Genomic DNA, 17,252 nt, shown 5'->3' on the forward strand with positions numbered 1-17,252 from the left:
TGTACAGGGACATCTGCGTCCTCAGTGCTCAGCACAGAGACTGAAACATGGCACTTGAATTCTGTTTATGAAACAAACCTGTTGAGCAAAGACTATTTGTTAATGATTAACTGAATGATCTTGGCAAATCCCTTTCCTTGCGTAGGCTTCAGTTTCCCCAGCTATGTAGTGGGTAGATTGGTCTATATCGGTAACTCTATGGGTCCCAAAGGGTGTGTGTGGTGTGTCCAAGGGGACTAGGTCTGGGGGAGGCAGCCAGGAGTAGCCCCGACTTTACATCCTGCTGTTCCGTCCTTTGCTCTTTCCCTGACCTGACTGCGGTCACTCTGTGCCCAACCCCCCAACCTCAGAATCTGTCTCAGGCCAGAGTCCTCAAGGACTCTGCTCCTATGGGAATGAGATGGAGGGCGAGCAAGCACATGCCACGTTTCCTGAGAGCAGTCCAGGGCTGTGGCTTTCCTCTCAAGGTTGCCTGGTAACCGCTTTTGTATTCTGATGAAAAAGTGTGGCAATGCCAGACCCAGGGTTGCCGGAGGGGTGGGCATCCAGGGTAGGGCTTGGACTTGGACTAGGACCAGCTTAAGGGCAGGCATCAGTACATTTGTCCCATTATCTTGTACATACCCCTCCAGTTGGAGGGACCAGGGCTGGACCCAGCCTGGCCTAAGATTTCAGTTGGGGTGGCAGAGTTGAGGGACGGGTAAAGCCAGTCTAGGTTTGCAGTGGGGTATCCAGTCTGGTATTTGCCCCCTCCCATCTCCTTCCTCACACCTGCAGCTGGCACCTTCCACCCTGTGAGCCACAGCCGGTGCCACCTCTCATTTGGTGATGATTTTACATTAATTACCTTAATTAAGCGGTGCTGAGTGCTAATGGCTTGAGGGGGGTGGCTGTTTCTAATTGCCCTTCCAGTCAGCCCACAATGAGGGACCTGGAGCTCGGCAGAAGAGGAATAAGCAGTTGCAGAAAGAAGAGGGGAGGCCAATTCGGGTTGGAGAGCCCCTGTCTCCCCTTTCTGGTTGGGAGATCTGAACCTGACTGCCGTAGAGGGGTGATCTGGAGGTGCTACCTGGAGCCCGCCCAGATCCAGGGCCTCTTTGAGCTGGGACAGGTGAGAAACAGGACCCTAGCTGGTGAGTAGGGAGAATGGTGGTACAATCCAGGCTTCTGCTCTCTCTTCCTGTGGCTTCCTGGCTCCCTGCCTGCTTCCCTTAGAGAGAGAAAATGCTTTCCTTTCCACTTTCAACAGCCTTTAAGACGCTGGCCAAATGTCCCTGATTTTCCTCCACACCCATGCTGATCCCTTGTACTACCAAGTGCCCCTCTAGCATCTTCCAGTCTACCCAGAGACAGGTGGACAGCTGCGCACAGCCACAGAATGGCAAGGGCTAAGATGATGGGGATAAGGTAAGAATGCCCAGAGAAACTGGTGTCAGTACTGGGTCCTCAGTCTAACCAGGCAAAGGGACTGGCATGTGTAATTGGGATTTGGGGGAGAAAAAGCTGTAGTTTATTCAATCAGTTGCAAGTTATTCAAAACAAAGAAGGAGTTAGCCATGAAACAAGAAGTAGTGTGGGGGGGGGGGGGTCCAGAACTGTCCAGATTCAAGGCCCTCCGGGGCAAGGTGGAAGACAAGAGTGATATATTCTCACCTGAGGGAAGTGGCAGCTGTGTGGGTAAAGGAGGTCACCAGGGAACGATGACTGGTGGGCCACACAGTGTTTGGGGTGATGAAGAGAAGCAGGGGATACGAGAGTTTTCAGGACAGAGTTTGGGGTGAGTTTGGTTGGACTAAGAGAAAGACCAGGGGGACCCATGTTGCTCAGGAGACAAAATCCACATTGTATCATGGTGGCCTTATTTCAGGATTCTGACCTGGATGTGATGGGATGAAAAGCAGGTTTGGGGCAACAGAAGGAAAGATCTGTCGAGTTTTGTGAAGACAGAAAAGCCTGTAGATCATCAGTGAGGATGTTCTGCTCAGGACGCGAGGGACAGACCTGACCATGGTGTAGCCATGTCGGTCCTCCCCACATCTGCATCCCAGGACACAGCACTTGCTACAATATAGGATACATTTGTGGATGGATTGAAGAGAGAAACAGGTGCACGGAATGAGGTGCCACAGCGGCTTCACAGGTGGTCCTGTGTTGGCTCCATTCCCACATGACTTCAGATACAGAACTCATATTCACTTAGTCCCCTGTCCGTCCAAGGCTGAGCTCCTCCCTCAGACTGTCCTAAGCCATTTACCAAGCCCGAAGAAGAAGCTAAGCACACTTGCTCTTACCTGGAGCCCTCCTGGGCCTTGCAGCTGGTGCACAAGACAGAATCCACCCACATTTTTGGTCTATCTCTCAAGCCCTAGGCACCCCCAACCCAGCTGGAACCCCTAAGCAATTCTACCATTTCCCACAATAGGCCCATTTCTGGGAAAGGGTAGCTTTGCTCTTATGGATCCACTCACCTTGATCTCTACTCCATAGCCAGGATAGACAGAGATGTAGTAGAAACAGTCCAGGCCAACGTCAGAGGGTGAGCTGGGGGCTGTGGGGGAATCCAGAGAGCCCTCTGGGCCTGAGAAATTCCAGCTACAGGGGCCTGGGAGACAGGAGGAGACATGAGACTAAGACCAGCTCGGGTGGGGTAGATTCAGCATTAGCTGAAGTGTGCGTGCGTGCGTGCGCACGTGTGTGTCTGTTGAAGCCCACCTCTAGGAATGTCTATTCTCTTATTGAAAAGATGGAACCATCTGATGCTAAATGACTATTATGTAACCCTAGTTCATTTCTTACAAAGGTTCTGTGAGGTAGTCTTTCATTTACTTTTTATTATTACTATTATTATTGCGTGTGTGTGTGTGTGTGTGTGTGTGTATGATGAGTGTTTTGCCTGTATGGATGTGTGTGCACCACATGTGTGCCTGGTGCCCAGTGAGGCCTAAAGAGGGCATCAGATCCCCTGGAACTAGATTTACAGGTGGTTGTTAAGTGTCCACGTTGGTGCTAGGGACCCAGGTTCTCTGTAAGAGCAACAAGTGCTCTTAACTGCTAAGCCATCTCTCTAGCCCCAAGGTAGGCTTTCTAACTATCACTTTACATTTGAGACAGAGAAAGGCTAGACCCCTAGAGCTGGGTTAGAGTTGGAAGACTCAGAACTTGAACATGGGATAATATGGTTCGAATCCACATGCTTTATGTAAGATGACCCTTGGGCCAGGCAGTAGTGGTGCACGCCTTTAATCCCAGCACTTAGGAGGCAGAGGCAGGTGGATCTCTGTGAGTTTGAGGCCTGCCTGGTCCGCAAAAGCCAGTTCCAGGACAGGCTTCAAAGCTACTCAGAGAAACCCTGCCCCAAACAAAACAGAACAAACAGACAAAACAAAAAGATGACCCCTGGTGCAAAGGGTAGGGTGGATCGGTGCAGTGTCAGAAACAGAGGCATTTAGGGATCATGTGCTCCACCCTCACTTTCAGCCCTGTCAACCAGCAGGTAGCTGACCTGGTGGCTGGACTGTGGTGATGGTGGTGGTGATGATGGTGCTGGTGGTGGTGGTCTCTTCATCATCCCCTGAAGCTGTGGAGGTGGCAATGGTCCCTTCGATACCAAGCCCTGTGGTCTGAGACACGGCCTCTGGAACCCACAGTTTGCCCATGTCGCTGGGACCCTCCTGGGTTGGAGTCCATGTTCGGCTGGTGGGTGTCGTACTGGGTCTGTCCTCTGGGTGCAGGGTGGGCACTGCCATACTAGGCCCTGGAGGTAGAGGAGATGTGATAAGAAGCTCAGGAGCCTCTGACTCTGGGTTCCAAGGCTTCTCCCTGGAGTGGGGCTGAGTGGGTGCTGCAGCCACAGCTGGAGTCGGACTGGTAAAAACTGGGCGGCTGTCTTGGTTGGTCAGGCGGGGAAGGGGGCTTGAAGTGACAGGTGTCGGTGGATCAGGCTGGAAGGGCAGCGCCGGCCTCGGTGCTTCCTCGCTCCTTTCTAGCCCCTCCTGAAGGAATTCCTCCAGAAGTGGGTGGTGGTTGAGCAGCTTGAGGGTGGGAGCTGTGGTGACAAAGTGGACGCCTGGGTCTGGCTGCTCAGGTGTCGGGGCTGCGGTCAGCTCCCCATCCATCTCCTTGACGCCTGTGGCCTGACCTTCCCCCGTGATCGGAGCCTCTGAGGAGAGTCCTGAAATAATAATAATGAACGATCAGAGGTTCTCCTGCTACGCCACAGTGAACAGCATCCCGCCCAGCACAGGCAGGAGGAGATCCGTCTTGCTTTTGACAGAGAGCCTTGGAGAGTGTGCTCATTGTCGAGAATCATGGAGCTATAAAATGTTAGAGCTGGAAGCGAGGTGATATCACATACTTCAAAGATGGCACGTGCGCTATCTTTTCTCCTCCAGCAACCACAACAGACATTACAAATTGATCACCGCACTATTCACTGCTATTTCTAGAGTCAGCTTCAGGATCCTCCTCAACACAGAACGCTAGGAAGCCATGCCATGCCAAATATATATTCGCCATTCCTAATGTAACGCCAAGGCCTTATTTTACTAATGAGGAGATGGGTGCTAGGGTGGGGTCTGTAGCTCAGCTGGAAGAAGGCCTAACAAGCCTCAAGTGTTGGGTTTGGCCCCGGCTCTGTATAAACCAAGAGAGCTGGCTCACACACACCCGCAATCCCAGCAGGAGAAGCAGAAATTCAAGGTCAGCTTCAATTACGTAATGAGTTTGAGGTCAGCCTGAGATGCAGGAAAGTCTATCTTTTTGTTTTGTTTACTTGTTTTGTTTTTGTTTTTTTCAAGTCTAGGTTTATGTTTGTAGCCCTCGCTGTTCTGGAACTCACTCCGTAGACCAGGCTGGCCTCGAACTCAAGAGATCTGCCTGCCTCAGTCTCTTAAGTGCTGGGATTAAAGCACTGGCTCAGAAATGGGTGGTATTGGCACACACCTCTGCTCCCAACACTTGGGAGGCAGGGACAGGTGGGTCTCTGTGGGTTTGAGGACAGTCAGAGCTACAGAGTAAGTTCTAGGACAGCCGGGATGGTTACACAGAAAAACCCTATCTTGAAAAAAAATAAGAAGGAAGTGCTTCATCCAGAGTCATATAACCTGTAAAGTGGGAGAGAGAAGGGCTTTAACAAGAGTGATGTCCCTCACAACAGTGACTTTTCTAGCTGAAATGACAAGACATTCAGATTCATGTCCTGTTCCCAGTGAAACCGCCAGTCATTAGTTTCAGGAAATGTATCACGGATTTGGAATTGTATTTTAGATTTCCTCCTGCTTGACTTCTTTGCTTGGTCCCTATGAAATTCCAGTTCTCTAACTTCTCAGAAAACAACCTCTCTCCTCCCCTTTCCTGGTTTATTACGATTAGTTTTAAACAGGGTTTCTCTATATTGCCCTGGCTGTCCTGAAACTTGCTTGTAAGGCTGGCCTCTTACTCACAGGGATCCACCTGCCTCTGCCTCCGGAGTGCTGGGATGAAAGACACGTGCCACCACACTCTACACACTTTCCTGATCCTTCTAGAGCAGTAATGTTAGTTACCAATGGGGAGGCCCATGTTCTGGAGCAGACAGGACTTCAGACCTCAGGTCCATCGCTTCTAGGGCTACGTGGTCTGGATAAGGCACTTACATTCTCGAAACCTGCTTTCCTTATTTATGAAGTGGAGTCTATGAAGTGGAGCTTTGTTTTTAAGACTGGTTGAGAAAATGCTGTTTCCTTTCCCTACTTATATGTCTCATTGAATTCTGCTGCTGTTCTTTTATTTCAAGACCCAGTCTCATTCCATAGACTGGCCTGAACCTCAGAGTCCTCACCACCCGAGAGCTGGGATAATAGGCACACACCCACGCGTTATCACGCCCACTTCTTTTATCTTTCTTAGGAGACTAGGCAGGGTCTTACACAGAGATACAATAGAATGCCACCTCTCCATTCATGGCATATGTCCCTGATCAATTTTGACAATTTCTTGCTAAGACCGCACGAGACTACAGAATCCTTCTCAGCCGTTATCCAGGCAGCCATTCCCAACCCATCAGGCTACAGAAAATGAAACTTATTTCCTATCTCTGGTCAGCAGGATAGATTGCTCTGCTATTGATTATGTTGACTCATTTAACCACATCACTGAAGAGATGACGCACGTTCTGCGCGTGGCCCACTAGGCTCTAGATCCTTAGTGACCAAGAAAAGGTCAGTGGGTTCTGGTTCCACGCTCAGTTCATACAAAATTTTGTTGGCTCTGGGGAGTCTTGGGGGACAAGCAGGAGTGGCATTTCCAATCTCTACAGCCCTCAAAATGGCTGCCTCGAGAGTCTGGAAAGGAAGCACAACTGGGGTGAGACAGCCGAGCTTGCGAGGAGGTCGGTTCCTCTACCCGTCTGCTGGTGGGGCTGCCATTCCACAGGCTCGCACCCACCCCATGGATTGGCAGGCATGAAGAAGTGGCAGATGGGCTGCATTCTGTTCAGGAGACCATCGCAGCTCTGATGTGGCAGACAAAGGGGAGGAGGGAGAAAATTGGGGTGGGAAAGGCAGCCTTTAGTTTGGAGGGTTCTCTGTTCTTCTGGGTCACGGGACCCAGGCCATCCAAAGCTTTGAGAAACCTGGACCAATTGCTACATCCTGCGATGCCCACTAAAGTAGCCCATCTGTGTCCTGGCATTTGTGCCAAGCCCCGATATCACTGTGTCCAAACTAGATACCCAGCCAGGCTCATGTCCCCCAGAGCAGATGGTCCGGCAGTGCTGGGTGTCTTTCATCTAAACCAGTGACGTGGAGGGGAGGTATTGAGCTAGTGTCTGTGACATGCCAGGACAAGGCTACTTTCTCTTCCCACCCCCCAGATGTCATTCTGCCTTTGCCAGGTAAACAGTGGCTGTTCTTAACATGACACACAGGCTGGAACCCTTGGAACTCTCTATTTGTTTCAGGTCTATTTTCCAGGGGTCCCTATCAAGAAGCATGTCCTGTGGCTCTCAGGGAGGGCACCTGTGGGCATCTTGGAAGAGAGAGAGAGCACACCCAAAGCCTCTGCCTCAGGGAGTGACCACAGCTGGCACAGCTCTCCAGCCAGCAGTCAGGTGGGTGCTGGGCAATGGAGTGGAGCTAATGGGCACCTCCCGTCACTGTCGATTGAGTTGATTGTGTTATCTAGGGGGACCGGAGCACTTGGTTAAATGAGATCGAGATAGCATATCAAACGAGCAAATTGATTCCCAAATCGGCTGCCACTTGTTCCCTGCGGGAGCCACCCACTGTCAGCAAGGGTACGATAATCTCTGGGAGATAAGCCGTTTCTGCAGGAGGCTTCTCGAGATACCCTGGTTGACTGTTGGAGGCCTGAGGGTCTGTGACACCTTCCTGGGGTGCCAAGGGTTGTGGTGAGGAGGTTCTGAGCTTCTCTTTGCCTGGCTGAATTCAGCGTTCAGGGACTGACGTGGGCAGAGTTTAATACGGGGACCAGCCAAAGAAGGTGCTAAGGGTCCAGACTGCTGAGTCAGTCTCCTATAAGACCTGTATTAGTATTTACTATTACTATTGTTATTATGAAAGTTGGCTTTATAGCCCAAGATGACTTTAAGCTTTCAGTCCTCTTGCCTTAGCCTTTCAAGGGCTAGGTTTTTTTTTGTTGTTGTTGTTTTGTTTTTTTGTTATTTATTTGCCCAAGACAGGGTCTCATATAGCTCAGGTGTTGAACTTGTCCTTTCCACATAGTCAAAGGTGGCCTTCAGCTTATGAATCCTCTTGTCGTCTCTCTGCCTTCCAGGGTTATAAGCAAGTGACAGCATCCTCAGCAAGCTTGCATTACTTAATTGACACAGCACCTCGGTGATAGAGGAATCTTCCTCGTGTGTTACTTAAAGCCTACAGCTGGGCAAAGCAGAGACTTGCCCAGTGCTGGAGCTGAGAGTCAGTCTGTGACTATCCAGCTCACTATTGATTATGTTGACTCATTTAACCACATCACTGAAGAGATGACGCACATTCTGCGTGTGGCCCACTAGGCTCCCTGCATCCTTAACTGCCAAGAAAAGGTCAGCGGATGCTGGTTCCACTTTCAGTTCATACAGAATTTTGTCGGCCCTGAGAAGGCTAGGAGACTAACCCTGATCTCTGCAGCTTTCAAAATGACTGTGCAAGAATCGGAAAGGAGGAGCAACAGGGATGCCCCCACCCCCATGTCATTCCAGACCATGCTGGCTTGCAAGCAGGGAAGAATGAAGCTACCAGCTGTAAACACTCTAGTCCTTTGAAGAAGCCACAAGTGAACAGAGAGAAAGGGATCCCTTCAAGGTCTCTGCAGGTTGGAATTGATGCTGGGCCTTGGGAAGGAAGGTGTCTGGAACCAAGAGAGCCCACACTCCATTCCCAAAACACATCAAGCCTGGAGCCCAGCATGAATCAACAGTTCCAGAGCACAGCAAACAGACCTGGGTCCCAGTGTCAGCTCTGCCACATCCAAGTCGGCCGACTTTCATAGGCCTTTAATCTCAGTGCTTGGGAGGCAGAGGCAGGCAGATCACATGTGATTTTGAGACCAGCCTGGTCTACATAGCAAGTTCCAGACCAGCCAGGGGCTACATAGTGAGATGAGACCTGTCTTTAAAAAGAAAGAAAGAAAAGACAAAAAGAAAAAGAAAACTGCTTTTCTCTGGATGCTCTAGATAGCAACGTCCTGGGGCTGGAGCCAGAGGCAACAGGAAAGGCGTCTGTTCCCTAGGATTTAGCTAAAGGTGAGGTCTCTCCTCTCTGTAAAACCACAGTCTGTTGGGTGACAAATGTGTATGACTGCGGGGCATGCCATCCACAAAACAAAGACAGTTGGGCATCAGCCTCGAAGAGGGCAGTCACCTCGAGGCCTTGCTCATCCCTGGCGACAAAGCTGGGGGTACAACCAGGTAAACTGCTCAGTTCACCTAGTGCCTGGACACAGGGAAGAATTCCCGCCGCTCCCCTTGCAGAACTCTATTGAGCTGGGGCTGCCCCTCTAAAGTCTGGGTCTGGGAAACACCCTCCACTGACTGGGGCAGTCCTCTACGGGAGGGCTGGAGGCCCTCTAGAGCGTCCCAGCAACCCCCAGCCTTGGGCACTGCAGCCTGGGCCCTCCCCCTGCATTAGCTCTTAAGCTATGCAAATAGACATCAGAGGGAGCCCTGTTTAAAGTATTTAGACGAAATGAAAAAAGGCTTTCATCGGCACTAATGAGCCATTCAGGATGCCTCCCCAGAGGATTCTCTCCCGCTCCGCCTCCTGGTCCCTGTACCTCCCCCACCTCTTGTGGCCCCTTTTAGGAATAGTAGTCTGACCCCTCAGCCCCAGCCCAGTGGTTTCCCTGTTTTCCCCAGTAGAGCCTCGAGGGGTGGGGTACAGATGAGGCTCTTGTGTACCATGCCTGGCAGGCTTGGATCAGGATGGAAGACTGGAGCCCTTTCTACCTTCTGCTAGGTAAGTCTTATGGCCTGTCTTACAGAGAGACAAACTGAGGCCTAGGACCACAAGGCTGGTGCGCAGTAAAGCTGGAGGGGTTATACAGTCTCTCTCTCATCCTGCAGGGTGTGTGTGCAAACTCAGGACCTCCCCTCAGCATCTCCGCATCTGTACATCTTTCTGGACCACACAGCCAGGAAGCCTCGGGTTCTAATTCCAAAGCTGTGCCTCACTAGCATGTGTACTGTCTCCCTATCCGTGAAGGGAAGATCTGAGTTCTGGTAGAGACCTCTCCTGAGACACTGCTTCCACCTGCCATCCCAGCCTCCAGCTTCTACAAGTGTCATTTCAAAGCCTAGTAAGGGGAAGCCCCAGCCATGACCAGGGCTCATGTCTCAGAGATAGAAGGCCTAAGATGCTTATGTGCAGTGTGCAGAGAGGCCCTGTGGTTCTGATGTGTTCAGATGAATTCTCCCACCGTAGGGTAGAACCAGTTCTCAGCTTGGATGAGGGAGTATGACAACACGGGGGTCCAGGAGAGCCTGGGGGATGCAGTGGGCAGGGAGTCCACTCCTCTGAGTTCTAAAGGTTAAGCTGGTCCAGTGTTGAAAGAATGAGAATTTAATGGGATCCATTTATTATCCCATAAAAATTAATGAGTTTATTCTGGAGGTGTCCTGGCCCCTTTCAAGTTTTAATAGGGGATTAGTGAGGGCCTGGCCCTGCAGACCCCTATTATCCCGGAGCCTAAGAGAGGGAAGGGGCCCTGTGTATCAGGAGTGCCTGCCTGGGTGTCTCTAGGCCTGAGTGTGATCACCAGGCTCACAGTAGTGGCCCAGCTCTGCCTCTGTTCCGAGGGACCAGGTAGAAATTGGCAGAGCCACAGGGCCCTGAAGTTCAGTTCTAGAAACTTCTAATTCCTTACTCATGTAACCATGTTCCTCCATAGTATCCAGCCTTTGAATAGGTTCAGGGCTGTGTGTCTGCTCATACTGGCAGGAAAGACATAACCCTCACATTATATATGGGGAAACTGTGGGGAAACTGAGGCCCAGATTTGGGATATGACTTCTCCAAACTTCTCCAAGCTATTTCTTTTTTAAAAAATTTATTATGATTTATTTAACTTCGTGTGCATTGCTGTGAAGTTGTCAGATCCCCTGGAACAGGAGTTACAGACAGCTGCCATGTGGGTGCTGGGAATTGAGCCTGGGTCCTCTGGAAGAGCAGTCAGTGTTCTTAACCCCTGAGCCATCCATCTCTCCAACCCCATCCAAGCTATTTCTTTCTTTCTTCTTTTTTCTTTCTTTATTTTCTTTTTCTTTCTTCTTCTTCTTCTTCTTCTTCTTCTTCTTCTTCTTCTTCTTCTTCTTCTTCTTCTTCTTCTTCTTCTTTTTTTTTTTTAGATTTTGAGACAGGATTTCTGTTTGAGACAGTCCTAACTGTCCTGGAACTAGCTCTTGTAGACCAGGCCGGCCTTGAACTCACAGAGATCTGCCTGCCTCTGCCTCCCAAGTGCTGGGATTAAGGCGTGCGCCACCACTGCCCAGCCTCCAAGCTATTTCTAAAAGCTATTCAAGAGCCAGAATGGACACATACTTGCTGCCGTGGTCTAGGCCAACAGCTGGGACTGGTAACAACTGTCATCCCCTGCCTACCTCAGGGCTTGCTATAAGAGGACTGTGCTCAGCACACTCTACCTCCTCAGTCTAGGGAAGTTTGTGCCATTATCTCAAGAGATGAACACTCTGGGAACCCAGAGTGGTTAAGTATTTCATTCATGATGGCAGAGAGACTTAGGATTAGAACCCACAACCTGCCCAGTTCTGTCAGCTACTTTCTTATATTCAGTCTGGGTGCTGTTATCCCAGGACATCTGTGTGGAGAATCCTGCTGCTTGTGGTGATGGGGAAGCTTGGTGGTATTCTAGAGGGGAAGTGTTTTAAGGTGGGAAGAGATTTTCATTGTTCGAAGAGGTACCTTCTGTAATGCTCCATTTGCTCAGCCCATCTATCCGCTTGCCGTGCTTTCTCTACCCATTTGTCTCTTCACAATCTCGCCATCCTTCTGGGTCCAAGTCCTGGCCCCCTGTGGTTGGCCATCCCTGCCCATCTGTCCTCTGATCTCCTGGGACACTTCTTGATGGGTCCTGACCACAGGAATCGTTTGCATTGTGGCAAGAATCCAGCACCACGCATCTTTCTTCCCATAGAACTCTGTCTAGAAATAACTCTGTCCCTGGTGCTGGGCTTGGTGAAGGGCAGTTTCAGAGCACACTTCCTAAGCCCAGGTCTGCTTGTCTATGCAATCAAGACCCAACCTATTCCCCAAAGCCTGGCTCTTGACCAGCATGGGTGGGCAGGGGTGAGTCCAGCAGGGAGAAGCTTTGGCAATTGCTGGCAGGATCTCTGCATCTCTCTACCCCATTCTTCGCCTACCACTAACTTTCCCATGGCTCTTTGTCATTGTCCTCTTTCCTGCTGAGTCCCCGTGGATCTAATGATGCACAGACTTCAAATGTGAGCAGGGATGCCTCCTTCTCAGATAGATTGTGGGTGGAGAAGAAGCTGGTTCTCAGAACTTGAGTCCTTGTCATCTCTGTGAGCATCTCACCCCTCCTTCGTTTGCCCAGGAGGAAACAGTGAAGGCTTTCCACAGCAAACCAGGGGTGGGGCCAGATTAGTGTTGTGACTAGGAAGGCACCTGTCCCAGCTGCTCCAAAGAGGGAGCCCTCCAGTGTCTACCACCTCTGGTCATTCTACCAGACACAGAGCATTCGTTGCCTCCTAGAGACTAGGAGCAGCTACCACACCCCACATCTTTAATATCTTTAGGTTGCCAGGTGGAGGGAGCAGGGTTGGAGATAGTGACATAAACCAGGAGTCAGGCCATCTCACCAGGTGGCCCCTGACAGGTGAGGCCTGGTGCTGCTTGCTGTCCAAGCCGCTTCTCCAATCCAAGCCTCTGTATCCCATCAATCAAATGGAGAAGGGTGTAGAGGTGCTATCTGCTCCCACATACCAGAACACCGTGAACCATGAAGGACATCTCCAGTGTTTCACAGAGTCAATTCACTGAGCGTCACATAGTTCTATCAGATAGGACTTTGTCACCCAACTGTCCTGTCACCACTTGTTCTGGGACAGAACAAGGAAAGCACAACTCCTGGGTTTGCAGTTTGTTTAGCCCTCAAGCAATATGTTTTACAATAAAAAAATTTTGCAATAATGAAGATGTTTTAAAGATTTTTTTTAAAGAAAATTTTTATTTTTATTTTATGTGTGTGAGTGTTTTGCTTGCATGTATGTGCTCCATGTGTAGCTGCTGCCTGCAGAAGTCAGAGGAGGGTATCAGGTGCCCTAGAACTGGAATTATAGACGGTTGTGAGCCACCATGTGGGTGCTGGGAATCAAATCTGGGTCCTCAGGAGGAGTAGCCAGTACTCTTAGGCACTGAACTCTAGCCCCTGTTTAAAGAATTAAAAAATATTTATTTATATTTTGTGTATATCTGTGTTTGCCAGTTTGTATGTGTACCACATGTGTGCAATGCTCACAAGAGACAGAAGAGGGCATCAGATCTCCCTGGAACTGGAATAACAGATTGTTAGCTGCCATGTGGATGGAAATATAACTGAGGTCCTTTATGAGAGCAGCAAGTGCTGAGCCATCTCTCCAGGCCCCATGGATATGTTTTACATCCGTGTGTTCAGTATGATGGTCAGGGAGCAGGACTGTAACTTAGAAATAAAGTGCTTCCCTAGCATGCACAAGGGTCTGGCTTTGAGCCCTAACATTGCAAAAGGTTAAAAACAAAAGTTAGCCATAGTCAGGCTGGAGAGATGGCTCAGAGGTTAAGAGCATTGCCTGCTCTTCCAAAGGTCCTGAGTTCAATTCCCAGCAACCACATGGTGGCTCACAACCATCTGTAATGGGGTCTGGTGCCCCCTTCTGGCCTGCAGGGATACATACAGACAGAATATTGTATATATAATAAATAAATAAATATTAAAAAAATAAAAATAAAATAAAATAAAGTTAGCCATAGTCACATGAGGCTGTGGAACATTCTAAACATGGCTAGGATGAGGTAGTACATTTTAACTTAATTTCATGTTAGTGACTACTACATACAATAAAAAAAAATGCAAGGTCCATAACCTGGCCTTCCAACCCAATGGTATTCATTACCTCTCAGGAGGGAAAAACCTAAAGTAAGATCCTGAGAGAGTAAGATTGGAGAGAATACAGGATGCTGGAGAGATGGCTCAGAGCTCAAGAGGTCCCAATTTCAAGTCCCAGCAACCATAAGGTGGCTCACAGCCATCTATAGTGAGATCTGGTGTCCTCTTCTGGCCAGCAGACATACATGCAGATAGAACACTATATACATAACAGATAAATAAACCTTAAAAAATAGAAGAGAGACTATAGAACTGAGGACTCAGGTTAGGCAAGGAAGACAACAAAGAGCCCAGGGACTCCTTTAGGGCTTACATGAAGACCACAGGAGGGCTGGGCCCATGGCTGCCTCAGTTCTCCAATGCTGCTTGCTTCCCAGCTGTGCCCAAGTGTTCTGTGGGTTGCGGGGTGCTTTTTAAAAAAGATTTATTTCTCTTATTTTATGCATACGAGTCTTTTGTCTGCATGCATGTATACACACCACCTGCCTGCCTAGTGTTCTCAGAGTCCAGAAGAGAGTCTCAAACCCCTGTGACTGAAGTTATAGATGGTTATGAGCTACCATGTGGGTGTTGGGATCTGAACCTGAGTCCTCTGTAAAAGCAGCAAGTGTTCTTAGCCACTGAGCTATCTCTTCCACCCAGGTTGTTGGGTGCTCGCTGGGCATTTTTGAGGGCAGGAGCAGAGGCAGTTTAAGAGGATTTGACTTTATGGGAGGAACATTGGCCTCCTGGGATCCCATCTAGGGTGGCCCCAGGCATGTGTGTGTTTCGCGGGATCACCTGTTCTGCTCTCTCTTCCTTTCCCTCACTGCCCAGTCAGCAGCAGAGGGCAGAGCACCCTGGAGGTGGTCCTGGAGCAGCTGCCCAGCTGCAGGGCACTCGTATCTACCTAGCATCCCTGTGACCCAGTCACAAACCTCCGCAAGAGCCATCTCCCCTCAGAACTGCTGAGCGCTCTTTGTGCTTGGAATTGGTACTTCACGTTTCTCATGGGAAGGATTTGAGGCTGAGAAGCAGTATGGACCATCCTTGTTCTTCTGAAGGGAAAATGGCCCTCAGGATCTGTTTCACAGCCTGGGATCAGTGCTACTACTGCACTGGTCATTGCTTTGTTGTGTGTATGTGTGTGTCTGTGTCTGTGTATGTACCCGTGTGTGTATCTCAATGTGTGTGTGTGTGTGTATGTGTGTGTCTCATTGTATGTGTATGTATGTATCTGAGTGTATGTGTGTGTCTATGTCTCTGTGTGTGTATGTATCTGTATGTGTGTGTCAATGTGTGTGTGTAAGTATTTGTGTGTCTGTGTGTATGTGTCAGTGTGTGTGTATGTATGTATCTGTGTGTGTCTCTGTCTCTCTGTATGTTTATAAGTATCTCTGTGTGTGTCTCAATATGTGTATCTGTGTATATATATCTGAGTCTCAATGTGTGTATATATATATTTGTGTATATGTGTGTCTGTGTGTGTCTCAATGTATGCATGTATGTATGTATGTATCTGTGTGTCTGTGTCTCTGTGTGTGTATGTATGTATCTGCGTATGTGTCTCTGTGTGTGTATATGTGTATCTCTGTGTGTGTATGTGTGTGTGAGTCCAAATACATGCATGGGCCCTTAGTCATTACCATTTGTCCTTGCTTATGACTATCATAGCCTAGAACCATAAGTTCAGAAAGACCCTAGTACTCAGCAGAAGGACACACTGTTCCCTGCAAAGGTTCCTGGGGCCCCTTATTTTCATTGTCCCCTATTTGGTCCCTAACCTGACCTTTCCCAGAGCTGTTTGTCTTGACAGCTCCCCAGACTCTGAGGAAACAGGCAGAGGGAGGGAGCCCTGCTCTGGGCTGTAGCCAGGTTAGCCCTTTTCACTCCATGTCCCTTCCCTCCTGTGAGGCTGTGATCAGGGGCCCAGGGTGGAAGGAGCTCCCTGCTAACTGCCACGTTCTCTGCTTTCCAATTTAAAATCTAATATGGTCTCGCCACTGCAGAGCTGGGGGCTGGAGAGGTGATTAATGAGGCCTCTGCTACAGCGTCACCTGCTGCGTTGTACACCTTCCCCTGCGGCCTTGTGTTCTCCCCTCCTGTCTGCCCGCTGGCCCTGGGGACCTGGGGACCTGGGAAGCCCTGCCTGTGCACTAGTGACTCCTGGGGCCAGGGCCTTAGAGCACTGCCCTGAGAAGTAGGGACGTTAGAATTGGCCCCTGCCCTTGAGACAGCAGGGATGCAATGGGAGGAACCCTGGTCTTGTTACCCTTGCCAGTCTAATTTACTATTCCTCTCCTGCCTGGGCTGTAGGAAACAAAGGCCCAGGTAGACACTGAGGCTTCCTTTCCTCATGGTGCGATTTCTAGCTATCGGATCCTCTGTCCGTCCTCTACCCTTAGCCCCTTCTTCTACTAGGTTCTTAGGAGGCAGGGGTGTTATCTGCTGGTCCCGAGGCAGAGGTACAGAGCAGGGGTAACAAGAGCCTGGCCTGAGCTGAGTGCTCAAGTCACAGCTCCTCCAGAGCCAGCCCAGTCATTACCAAACCGTCAGCAGTCAAGGCCTTATTTCTCTGAATGGCAAACCTTGGAAATATCAGCCAGGACAGGAAGTCTGCAGAGGTAGGAACTGCGTTCTCCCTGGAGCTAGTGGCTGGACCAGCTCAGTCAGTGACAAAGCCAGGGGGCCAGAGATGATCAAGAAAGGAACAGCCATCCCCTCCATCTTCTGCCTTCTCCCCAGTTCCAGACACTACCATGGACAGTCCCTTATGGCCACAAACCCAGCAAGGTAGAGCCACAAGGTGACAAACAGGACGGGAGCCACTACCTTCCTGGGCCCCACACCAGCTGCTCCTCCTAACCCCTACCCCAGTGTTCAAAAGCAACCTCCTCTGAGGCCAGTCCTAGCACTTTTGCCCACCTTTGGGAGGGATCATTAGTGGTCATACTCCCAAGAGTTCCTGAGCTTTGGATCCAAGAAGGGACTTATTTTGTGCATGAAGGCTACTCACCTCCCTAACTTTGTCTTTGTTCCCTGATGCTTTCTGTCTACTGCATCTGGGGGGATACTGATTCAGAAAAATGCAATCGAGGAAGAAAGGGTCCTGTGCTCAATACCCCAGAATACCCTGGTTCTCAATGTTGAGTTGGGTTCCAGCTACTACTTTGTCTGAAGGTCCCTAGGGTGTCTGCTCTTAGCTGTGGAGACCTTATCAGAGCCCTGACACCAATGTAGCTGTGCTTCTACTGCCGATAGGCTATGTGGCTTTGGGCTTGACTTACCCTCTCTGGGCCTGTCTGGTTTTTTTTCTTCAGCACTTGCTTCTTGATTTCTTAAGACGTCTTTAGGTGGGAGGGGCAGTTACAACTTCTCTGCCATTGGTGCCCAACTCTAGGAGCTGATAGAGATGGTGGGCAGAGTAGAGGATTATACTCTGTTACGGGCCACTTTCCTTCTGTATGCTCTGGGGGCCATTGCCTTATATCTATCCCTTGGTCACTGTTTGCTGAGCATTGGCGAGTTAGGCTATGTGTGCCCATCTGTGGGAGTGTCTGTGTGTGTGCATGTTACATGTGTGCACACATGAGCTTACATGTGTATGTGCAAATGCCAAAGCATGTGTATATATGAGTGGGTGCACGTGTGTACGT

At 49.8% G+C, this 17,252-nt stretch overlaps 1 protein-coding gene across 2 annotated transcripts in view; it reads right to left on the reverse strand.

Annotated features, from left to right (window-relative positions):
- The window catches only part of Sez6 (seizure related 6 homolog), a 46,035-nt gene that overhangs the window by 19,333 nt on the left and 9,450 nt on the right, over nt 1–17,252 (reverse strand). For both annotated transcript variants that reach the window (XM_085695398.2, XM_085695397.2), the window contains exons 2-3: nt 3,503–4,171; nt 2,469–2,602 (exon numbers count right to left, since the gene is read on the reverse strand). In XM_085695398.2, the coding sequence (XP_085551524.2) occupies nt 2,469–2,602; nt 3,503–4,171 (803 nt within the window). The remainder of the gene's footprint in view (nt 1–2,468; nt 2,603–3,502; nt 4,172–17,252) is intronic.

The sequence above is a fragment of the Myodes glareolus genome, chromosome 9, assembly GCF_982192425.1.
Source record: "Myodes glareolus chromosome 9, mMyoGla1.1, whole genome shotgun sequence".
In the NCBI taxonomy this organism is placed as follows: Eukaryota; Metazoa; Chordata; class Mammalia; order Rodentia; family Cricetidae; genus Myodes; species Myodes glareolus.